The following is an 11,856-nucleotide window of genomic DNA, read 5'->3' as shown; positions in this document are numbered from 1 at the left end:
CCTCAGCCCCAGCTGCCCTCAAATAATTACCAATGTAAAAATCTGGCACCCAAATTAATACAGGACATGTGTAATGTCCTCTCATAGCTCAAAGTTTAGTCCAATTATGAGTGGGCTTCAGCGGTTTGATGTGCCTTTCACTACAGTGGAGAGTAATGGCTTTGACAGGAGTGCCAGGGTCATTAGGGCGACTGACTGCATTATGGTAGCGGAGTGCGCTCAGTGATTAGTTCTGTCTCTCACCCCTGGCCCTGATTGAGATCATTACACTTCACGTCACTTCCACATCCTCCCAAAGGGATGGCGTCATTAATTCTCAACCCAACTGGGCCATGGCAGAAGGTTAGGCTGGAAAAATTCAAGAAAAAGAAAGAAGAAGAAATACCTGTGCTGTGGGACAAGAATGAGATCAGAGAAAGTATTGTTCTTTTGTTCTTCGGTTACTATAACGCATTATTGGTGACTGACCAGTATCAGAGCAGTCAGTCAAGTTTAAACACCTCTGGCCTTTATTACAAGGGGACATAAGAAAGAAAGACAGGAAATGCACAAAGAGATGATGGCCAAAATCTGTCTGGTATGTGCCATAACCACTCTGCTTTTAGGATCCTCCAAATGGATCCTAAAATGAATACAAATTTAAAAGGACTCATGGAAATGACTTTCAAGCATATGTTGCCAGTGACAGTCATCGTCCGAGTTGGCTGCTATTGCTGATCTTTTGATTTCAACAGTGTCATTACAGAAACAATCTACTCTTCATCTGCATAATCTCTGAAGTAATTATTAGCTTGACTTGTCGCATAATCTTTAATGTAATTCTCTCATTCAACGGAAAGCAAAAAATTTGATGCAAACAAAATATTGTATCACACTCAAATCCATAGAGACCTCAAAGTCTTCTTAATCCCCCACAAACAACTTCATTTGTCATCATCGCGCCCGCTGTGTACTAATCCCACCAACAGAGCAAAGACAATAGGGGTTATAATGAGTTTATGAACCAAAGATGTCAGGCCAAAGACGTTTTCTCTCAATGTTTGCTTCAACAAGAAGCAATCATTAAAGCATTAAAACTTCACGTTTTTTTTAGAGTACTGCATGTTTGGTTGACTGCACATACTAACATTAAAATCCACCACATTTTGAGCAAAATTATGCATCTTTATGTTTCAGTCACACAAGCGTAAAAACAGGATGGCAGCCTCCTTGCAACTAGGAAAAATCAATGGTAACCTGGTGACTACACTGAAGATTTCACTTAAGTTAAATGTTCAGTGAAAAAGAATGAAACCCAACTCTACGACTGCTCAAAGCTGCATGTTGTACCTTTAAAACAATCACAGTCTTGCCAGTGCAGAAGTATCAAAAATTTCTTGAATGACCACTTTTAGGTACCAAAAAGAGAGTTAACATCAGTTTCGAAGTTCGAAGCAAGAAGTAAAAATGTCTGCCTGGCAGTTTGGGAAAAAAGAAGAAAAAAAGCTTTTTATCTTAACTCTTTGGGGGTGAATTTTTGTGCAGTATAACTCACTTTTTAAAATGCGTTAAGAGTTAATGTTATGCATTGTTAGGTAACAAGTCAGTGTTGACACACCTGGCTACATGAATTCTGCTACTAAATTGTGTTACTGATACATTAGCAGCTACTTATGTCTGCATGATGCATGCATATAGGGTATTGATACACTTTGCTAACAAAGATAGCAAGTGTTAACTTTAGTTGACTTAGTACTCTACCCTCGCATTCAAACATAGTCACTTCTGACTTTGAAGAAAAAAGATCATGGTGCACAGTTGCAGCTACTATGAGAGGACACAAAACAAAAGATGGCTTCACAGTAGTAACAACAATCTTTTGTACATTCTGTGTTTTTTAAAAAGGCCCATTTGCATTTGGCTGAATGTTGTTTTTACCATCAACAATCTCCATTACAATCAAGTAGACAAAAATGTACCATTTTAACATAATGATGAAAAATGCTAATATATAAATGATATTATATAATTTGATAGCAATACATTTATTTTCTTGTTTGTGATCGCCTTTTTCAGAAGTCGATCTTTGAATGTTCACTTACTTGTTGTTTCTGAAAATGCTACACCAATAAATCTGACTTGAAAGTTCTCCAAATGAAGCAGCAGATGAAGTAACTTGTGTGTCTGACATTTATGCTAGGCTATTAATGCATTTGAACATTTGGATGAATGCTCTGGGATGTATTTCAAACTGTTACCACTTCCCCCTGAACACATCACCATATGTTCATCACTGTAGACAGATTACAGCTATTGTTCTCCTTTATCACAATGTTAACAAGACCCGTCCTCTAATATCCTCAAACATCGTCATTAAGAGCCCAGGGCTGGAGGTGTTATTCAACTAACATTTCTAGGGCCATGCATCACTTATGTCCCTGCCATGGTCTCTACAAATCTGACAAACCCGAGCGACTCCCTCCTCTACCACCTGTAAATGTCAATTACCATATTTCCCCCTGACATTTATCAGTAATGGCTAACACGAGCTACGTGAAATCAGTGTCATTATGGTGCTGATGGACAGGGGAGGTGCTAATGGATGCGTAACTTCATGCAAATACACAACAGGCCCTGTTTATCGATCAGAGACGGTAGAGGTTTGAGCACATCTCAATAAAGGTCTAACCACAATGTGATCACAACAAATAAATTGACTGATTAGGCTGTTACTGCATGTACTCCACTCGCTGTTCTACCTTCTGTATTCAACCTTCCAAAACAGTCAGAAAGAAGAATTATTGAGAGAGGAATTGTAATTTTAAGCACAGGAGTCCACACGTTAGCAGCTATTTCTATTTTTTTTCTAGGTTAAATTGTCTACTGGTATCATTCTTTGTCTGAGACTCTTTCTTACAAAGACTGAACCTTCCTTTGGTGTGTAAGGCGTAAAAAGGTGCCATATTCACATTCTCTCAGCAGTGCACAAGTGATAAATTGTCTCCACTTACAGAGAGCCTTTACAGTATTTCAGCACAGCACTTTCAATGCTTCCCATTCACCTGTTTACACATGCTCACACAGCAATGGCCCTGGCCTCCCAGCAGAAACAGCTTGAGGTTCAGTATCTTGCTAAAGGTGAGGATCAAACTATCAACCCTGTGATTAGTGGACAGCACGCGAGCCCCACAAGGAAATTTATATTGCAACTGGTTCATCGTTGAGATTCTTTATTGTGGTTGTTTTTATTGTTTATTATTATGTCTTGCATTGTGATATAAGCGTGTTAAAGCCTTTACACCCAACCTGGGAATGCAGCATCTATATAAGTTAAAATTGTAATCGTATTATTAGTAGTATTTATATTTCAACACATCACTTTACACATTGAGCCTAAGGTTGAATTTTTGGTTTTCATTGTAGTTTTTTTCCAGCTAAAGCTAAAGTACTTTTTAAACCCATAAAATCTTTAATTTTATCTTAATTTGCACATCGCCTTTTTCTTTTACACATCGTTCTTTGTTTTTATAGTCTTAGCAAGTTTACTTATTCATAGATTTTTTTTTTGTTTCAATCAAAAACAGTCAAAATATTTACGTTGCTGATTTTGATTATTAAAAATGTGTGAAGAAATAACACCAAAATCCCTGAGAATATGCAGATGCTAAACAGTTTACTGCTTTTTCTTTTGTTTGTTTCAACACGAGAGTCACATCTGACACCTAGAACGTGAGACTTACCCCAATCCCCTTCACAAGCAGGTGTTTTTGTAGTGAGAGGCATCATGCAATTGCTAAGCAACATGCAATTAGCTGCCATTTATGTGTGTGCAGAAACAATTATACATAAAATCAAATACAAAGACTATTTACATCTAAATGTATTTAATGTGGACATCATGTTTTTTTCTTCAGCACTAAACACTATTAAATACTGTTCAAAGTGAGAAGATCTGACAAAGGGTATTACATCAAAATCATATAACATAAAACACCAACAAAAGGTATCTTTGCACCTTATTGTCTCAGTGTTCAACTTACCACTCCAATGGAAAAGTAGTTGTTTATAATGCTGTAAGGCACTGGGTCCCCTCGCTCTTCCTTGTCTGTGGGTGTGACATCAATCTTCCAGCGATCCAGCATCACCTCTGTACTGTTCTCAATGTCCCGCAGGATCTTAAGGAGGCTTTCGCCCTCATAGCCTCAGGAAGAATAAGATGAGACAAGTGAGATGTTAAAATGGGTCTAGAATATCTCGTGCCACATGACTGACACTTTGCAAACACAGGTGCATGGGCAAATACACGAAAATACAAGTGAGTTTCCAAATAAGTTTTTATACATGTATATGGACAATTTACTTCCAGTATTACTCAATTTTGTTACTTATACTTAATGATTTTGTTATTATAAAATCCTTGGGTTATATTGTGTTGGACATTTTTGTTTGGTCTTTATTTGGTATTTTGACCTATGGTGAAAAAATTACATCAGTTCACAAGTGCCAAAAAACGGCATTTCCTTTTGAGGCTGGATCCAAAGTGAGTTAAAACTTGCCTCACTTACAGCAGAAAAAAAATGTCTACAGCCTAGTTGGGAAAAAACCCCCAGTTCTGGTCTCAAAGTTTAATTTCTATATTCATTTCAAATGTGAACTCCCCATATAAATAAGTATTTCTAGAGATGTAGTGGCTTTGAATAAAAACGGCCAAGACAGCATTTTTTTAATGCTTGTGAAATATAGAATACAAATCTATAAATTCCTGAGCAGTAAAACAGACTAACACACTGTGTGGGCAGCTTTGGCTACAGTTATTTATTTATTGTTGAATGTGCTTTATTTAGGTGATATTGGTCTCTGTACAATTCTCCAATACATCCACCTCAGCTGGTCATGACAGATGGCTGAGCCTGGTTCTGCTTGAGGTTTTTTTCCTGTTAAAAGGGAGTTTTTCCTTCCGCATGTCTCTAAGTGCTTGCCCATGAACTCAAAGCAGTCTCTTAAAATAAATAAATAAATAACATTTTTTTTCTTTGTTTTATACAATTGAATATTTATGTATTTGCCTGGAAAGTACAAAACATGTAGACATCACTCTGGGCATTCCACTGTTTGCTCTATTTAATCAGTTAATTTGCATATTATTTTTAGAGCACCAAATAAAGTAATTATTAGTTTTAGTCACATTGATGTTCCAGAATAATTAGAGCGTTACAAACAATATTAACACTGGATTTCTAATGCAGGACATTTATACCTCTACCTTTCACTACAGCAAAGGGATGTGAGGCCATGTTGTTGACTGTTATGTATCTGTTTTCTGTCAGTACCTCCTCCCCATCGCAGACATCTTGCCAGGTCGTTGCCCGTGCCAAGAGGAAGTATACACACAGGGGGGTTCTTGTCCAGGTTGGCCTTATCTAGAGCAGCAGGACAAATATCACAACAAGATGTGAAACAAGGCCAAACCAAGAAAACAAACTCACTGCAAGAACTTGCAAAGAAACCATCAAATCCCTTTTTCAGCCCAACTAGTAATACTAGAAGTCAACATGAATGTCCAGTTGTACAGTCTATTTCAAGAGGCACATTTTGCCTGACAGTTATTACCTCTCTTTGTTTTGATTGATAAAAAATTGAGGCAATTTTTGAGAGCCCAAACAAGTAACACATCTTCAAGACCAAACAGAGAAGGCCGGGTGTTTTTTTTTCCCTTCAAATGATGACTAATATGTTGTTTTCCAACTCACGTAATCATCCCATTTTACCACCTCTGAATACACAGGCTTGGATGTAATGAAAGTGTTCATATACAACCCATTTATTACGCTTTACCATTTCAGGCTGGACAACAAGAGTGCTGCAGCCTTTGAAAAATAATAAAAACAAAGGCAATTTTGCCAAAAAAGGAAATGGGGTGTTTAAGTGCTACAGTACTATGTTTATTACTTTACAGGTAACTGAATGCAGTATGTGCACATGTACTGTAGCACCTCAGAAGGCTTGCAGTTTTTTTTTTGTTTTTTTTTTGGAATGAACATGAGGACCAAATTCTTGGCAAAGTTGTGACAAAATAAAAAAAATTTGAAAAGTAGCATATTCTGTACCAATGAAGTCCAGGATCCAGCCCACAGTGCCATCACCTCCACAGGCCAACACTCTGAAATCAGGAACATCTCTGAAGAAATTCAACCTGTAACAAACGTCTTACTTTTAGATGTCTTGCACTGGTTACAGAAGATATCTTTTATCTTCAGTTTTCCCTGAAAATAATTGAAAATGATTTTACAAGTGAAGGTGCATTAAAATGTCTCTTTTTTCAGTCTTTCTTGCGTTTAAAATTCACATGACACAGACACAGTGTGCATATTATGAGCATATTTTTGAGCCTACTGCAACAGCACACTGCTTCACTGCAAACCCCCATCTAATCCCACAAAATAACACATGTCGCATTGATAATTATTCATTCAGTGAGCTAGCCTGCCTGTTCGAGGCCTAATTGGATCATGACAGGCAGTGTTCAGTCCAACTTCTTCCGTTCCTTCACAATAACAAAGCCCTAACTGAATGAGCCAGCCTCCAAGCCTCGTATGGCGGGTAAATGATTCGCTCAATTACTCTCCAACTGGGACCACAAACCATATTAGACGCAAAACAGACGGCCGCAAACATGAAAGGCAACTTTGGGGATATTTAAATACCAAGAAACAAACACTTAATTTGCTGTAATTGCATTATTGAGGCAGCTAATTGACAGCAGTGCGTGCGGCTGCCTCGGCCTGCAGTGTCCGACGGTGACCGTTCACCCTGCTAATGTGTGCTGCAGTGAGTACACTTGACAAAATATTAACAAGGTTAGAGTAGGAGAAGGTCATCTGGAATGTTCTCAACTCTAGGAAGAAGCCACGGATTCGACCCCAGACTGCAGAGGAGAGGCAGGTGACGCTTCAGCCACATCAACAGAGAAACAAACAGTGGCCACAAGGTCAGTCCCTAAAACTTGGGAGTTGCGTTGGCGCAGTGAAAGCTGTGCCAGTCTAAACCTCGTGGAGGGTTTTTTTTTTACCCTGTGAGTGCTGCTGTGTATTTATTTTTTATAAGACACAAAGATTCTGTTTTCACATCTAATCAAAGCCAAACAACGTGGCAGCACGATGCTGAGGCATTCCTGTGTGTTTAAACGCTGCTGGACGCAAACAGCAAAGTGGAGGAGCGTTGTGCATGTAAATCATCCATTCATTTTCTTAATTTCCTATGGTTCACAAATGTGAACCATAGGAAACCTGGAGCTGCCCACACCACCAGCCTGCAGTGAGCTGCTTGTCTGTATGCGCGATCACATGTGGTATGGCGAGCGTTTCACCTCTCTCTATCCGTCAGTCACTTGTGTCACCAGCTCTGCGTTCAGCCTTATGCATATGGAGTCGCTGCTCGTCAGCATGATGCTATCGTCTCCAGGATTTGTTATGTGTGAACTCACCTCATTTGTGTCTGTTCTCTCTGAGGGAACCGAGTGAGAGGTTTAATGCTACAGGCCTCTCTTGCATGTGATGGTGGTTATTATATGTGGGCAACAACCGAAAACACTACTGGGTGTGTAAACAGAAGGTCATTAGCTGATCTGATTAGTGAGGTAACAAACAAAGGGATGCTTTTAGATTTTGTGTTTTTCCTATATTTTCTTCTCCTTTTATAAACAGTTCTTTCAATTTTTCCACAATAATTTATATAAAAAGACAATTTTCTTAATGCAAAGTAACTTACTACAGATACTGCTGCCAGTTATAAAGCTAATAAAGAAAAATTAACACATAAAACAAAAAATATAAAACTAATGTGAATCTTTATTTTTCCTTTTTTCTTGCTTTGTTTATACTATAGTCGTTATTATTACTATTTATTCTTTTTTCCAGTTCTTTAGATGTATCATGGCAGTTGTTTTGGGATTTAATAATCTAAGAGCAGTCATGTTCACTTTTTTAATTCCATTAGAAAACAATACTCTGATTTTCATGAGTACACTGAAACAGCCTTTTCATTTCTGTTAAGGCTGCTAATGTGCTTTCTGTGTTTATCTGTGGTTATAAGCTACAGTGTTTTTAAATATAATCTTTTTTTTTTAAACACAAATCATTTTGGAAAATATCTACCTGCTTTTAGGGTTTAGATCTTAGATTGATAAAAGGGCTGCAGATTTTTCCTCTCGTGTCTGAAACACTTTAAAAAAGCAAACCTCAATCGTCATATGAGTGTGAAATTTGGATGCTTTAAACATTAAAAAAAGTAACCTGTGAAAAAATATATTATATTGACATTTAGCTTCTTTCATGGAAATAATACATTTTTAAAACGGTATCTCACACTACAGATGTGTGAGATATCACTAAAGATGATCTGGTCAACAACGTACCCTGGCATGGGTCCATTTTTAGCCAGGTTGTAGACTTGTCTTGGGTTCAGAAGATACTGGAACTTTCTGTAAATCCTACAGAAGAAATAAATAAAAAAATAACATCGGAAAAAACTAAGAAGCAATGCAAATGTCGCTCTCTCAAACATCACACATTCGTTTCCACTTCAGGGAATTTAGCCTGTTAAGTGCAAATGCAGTCCAGGGTCCAATCACAATGTAACGAGGCAGTGGACTGGGCAGTGGGGTGGGACATACCCAAAGTCCCCTTGAGGAGAAACCATTAGAAAGACTAATTCATTTTAATTTCAATTTCATTATATCAACTGGCTGAAGTCATATTTTGATCTCATAATTTAAACAAATGAGGGCCGGAGTAATAAGGAGTGAAAGAATATGTTTCAGTAATAACCCAATTAGCCCTGGGTTAAAGAAGGGGAACCAGCCAGTGACATGACAGTGAGAAGGCTGTCTGAAGCAAGAGTGTGTGTGTATGTGTGTGTGAGAAAGAACGAAAAGAGAGCTGACGGCAGAGGCGTCCAGTGCTTTAGGTAAATGTTATTTTGTTTTTATTTGACTGAGCAAGCCTAAAGCACTTGGCGGCCAGAGGCCACGCTGTTGCCTTCCCTCTGCAGCTGAGGAGCGGGGCTTTAGAGGCTTCATGTAGCATGTTGAGACAGATTGTGTACTTACCTCTCTCCCTGCTTCCCCCCGCTCTTCGGATTGACAAACACCAGCAGAGGATGAGTGCCCTCTATTGTTGTGATCTGAATGGGAGATGTCAAAACAAACTGTTGGTGTTTGGAGACTGCAGGATGCTTCACAGGAATTCACTTTCAAGCCATATCCCTCAGAAATTTTGCCAAGTATATACAGCACTTTCAAGGCATGCCAGTCATCTGATTCGTTACATACTGCAGTTTTCCTGTTACCTGGCTGGGATAATGTCTGTGTGTGCTTCATGTTTCTTCGCCTGAGTAAAAACTTAATCTTGGGTTAATTATAATGTCTAATTATAAAGAAAGAGCTGTGATGGAGAATTTAGCCAGTATCTCTGAAACTACATTATACACTATCACAGGTCCCTTGATTTTTGAGGAACTGATACCTTTATTTTTCAAAGAAACGTTGTTTTGCTTTTTTATTGTCAAAAAAAATCATGTATTCATTCTTACTCAAATAAAGTAAATATAGTTTTTCACCGCAGGCAAGTCATTCTCAAATTTACGCCGACCCACTCAGATCTTTCATTGGATATTCAACCAGCAGATGAGCATATGACAAAGGATGTCCTTCATTATTTTTCCCCCTGGTTCATTTATATCTTTTCCTCATTTTGCTTCATGAGACAATATCTCTGTTAATACTTTTACTACGACCTCATAACAACCGCTCCATTTGAACTTTTTCCCACTAATGATGATGATCAAGACTAGGTCAGAAAATGATGAATAACATCTCATTTTGAAATCCAGTAGGTTTGTTTCATAGGTTCTAGTTTTCTGTTTTACATGTTTTTTAAAGTAAAAATTGGAATGAAAATGTAAAATTCCACTGCAAAATTTTTAATTACAATTTCTTGCAGTATCTTCACTGTCCACCGGTGGGCAATTGCACCACCATTGTAGGTAATTAATACATGTGAACTACAGTGGTTAGAAGCTCCAGGTCCAGGACAATTAATCAGGATTGCCTCAAAATGAACTACAGCATCTGTGTTTTTGGCAGCAATAAATAGAATAGCATAGAAAGCATGTATTGTCGTTACACTACGCAAAACACAAGTGTGGCAGTGCCACTCCTGATTGGTGAATTAAAGTCACAAACACATCACTCACGGAAACAACTCACCTTACGTTACAGAAACTAATTCATGTTCTCTTTAAACATTCTGACAATAACAGACCTCTACATCAATGATGTTTGAGCATCACTTTTTGATATTTTTTGTCTTGTTTTGTTTTATTTTGGGGGTTTTGTTGACACCAATAGAATGTCAAGCTGACAACAACATTATCCTTAAATACTTTTAAATATTATTTTTAAAGTTTGGGACTATTAAACTCAACTTTTGAATGCTCTGACATAAAAAACAAGAAGTCCTCTATCTTACAGTCAGTCAATACTCAACCTGATACCAAGTACTTATTTGCGACTGCTTTCTAATCAGCCAGACAGTTTGCCTTGAGTGACATGAGAACGGATTTTCCAGTGTCTCTGAGTGGTAGTGAATCTGTGGACAGGCAGAGCCTGCGATGTCAGAGGCCGATCTCACAAAGCGCCAGATAAACAAGCTCTGACTCAGCGGCCCCTGTTTGAATTACCCTTCCTGCAGTTAGTCTGCAACAACTCGCCCAGTGCTCTCCCTGACACAGATGAAGCACTTAACTCCCCCTGCCTGCTATCCCAGCAGGCCAAGGGTGAATTAATGAGCTCCCTGTCCAGTTCAGAGTGATCCATTACTTCCTGTAATTATAAATAATAATCTTGATTATTACGCTGGTTAGCCAGCGAGGAGCATAGATGGATGTGCCTGGGATATGATTCATCATATTTCTCTCTCATCCACGCGTAGACGTGCAGTCGCCACAGACAGCGGCAGGCTTCCATCGCCAACATGCTGGCTGACAGATATTAGAGAGCATCAGGCTGGACAAGGCTCTGCCATGGGATACTGATTACCAGCAGGGCCTGCAGAGTCCCATCATACAGAGCTTCATTTGAAAAACTCAGTATTCATGAAAAACGGTTTGATTTCTGGATGGGACCTTAAAATAATCCGACTGTATCCAATTTATGGCTGTGCAGAATTTAGCAAGCAAGCTTTTTAACATGTATTTCAGTTACTCTTTGTTTTTATTTATTTCAAAATGAGCCTATTTCTTGGCATCCACAAAACGTTTCAGGTCATATAACCACTTATTCTGCACCTGCACCCCAAATAATCGGACTGTCGTATGTTCGCTTGTTTGTGAAGTGAAGACTTGTGCTTTCACTGGATTAAAACAGATTTTTTCAACTACTAACAGATTTTTCAACTTTTGTAATTTTAAAATAAATTAATGAATCTGAAAATTAAGGATTTCTCAAACCCCCTCTCCTCATTGTGGGCCTTTTCAAACTGTGAAGCATAACCTTATTATCAATGAAATATCTAAAAACAAATAAAATACAAAAAAACAAACAAACAACAAAGCACGAATTCTGCACTCACTGTAGTATGGGATTGTGATTAGTAAATAAAAACTATAAAAAAATATTAAGGCACAAAACTGTCAAATGTCTCGAGTACAACCTGCAGTCCTTGGCCATCGACTGTGACAGAATTGGCTCTCTGCATCTTTCCTCTGCCTGACTGACTTGACCGAGAGTCCTTCCTCAGTGTAGACTGTCTTTCCTGTGGTCAAAGGTCACACAATTACAAGAGCTTTGTTTTTTTCTCCCTGCAATTAAATATATATATA

At 38.2% G+C, this 11,856-nt stretch overlaps 1 protein-coding gene across 1 annotated transcript in view; it reads right to left on the bottom strand.

Annotated features, from left to right (window-relative positions):
* dgkb (diacylglycerol kinase, beta) overlaps positions 1–11,856 on the bottom strand; it is a 72,965-nt gene that overhangs the window by 30,074 nt on the left and 31,035 nt on the right. The window contains exons 14-19 of the mRNA XM_013912429.1: positions 11,688–11,789; positions 9,086–9,159; positions 8,393–8,467; positions 6,087–6,172; positions 5,310–5,399; positions 4,020–4,180 (exon numbers count right to left, since the gene is read on the bottom strand). Of these exons, the coding sequence (XP_013767883.1) occupies positions 4,020–4,180; positions 5,310–5,399; positions 6,087–6,172; positions 8,393–8,467; positions 9,086–9,159; positions 11,688–11,789 (588 nt within the window). The remainder of the gene's footprint in view (positions 1–4,019; positions 4,181–5,309; positions 5,400–6,086; positions 6,173–8,392; positions 8,468–9,085; positions 9,160–11,687; positions 11,790–11,856) is intronic.

The sequence above is a fragment of the Pundamilia nyererei genome, unplaced genomic scaffold (genome assembly GCF_000239375.1).
Source record: "Pundamilia nyererei isolate P.nyererei 1_Seehausen unplaced genomic scaffold, PunNye1.0 scaffold00090, whole genome shotgun sequence".
Taxonomy (NCBI): Eukaryota; Metazoa; Chordata; class Actinopteri; order Cichliformes; family Cichlidae; genus Pundamilia; species Pundamilia nyererei.
Note: the sequence above shows the minus strand (reverse complement) of the source record. Positions and strands in the feature narration are given on the sequence as shown.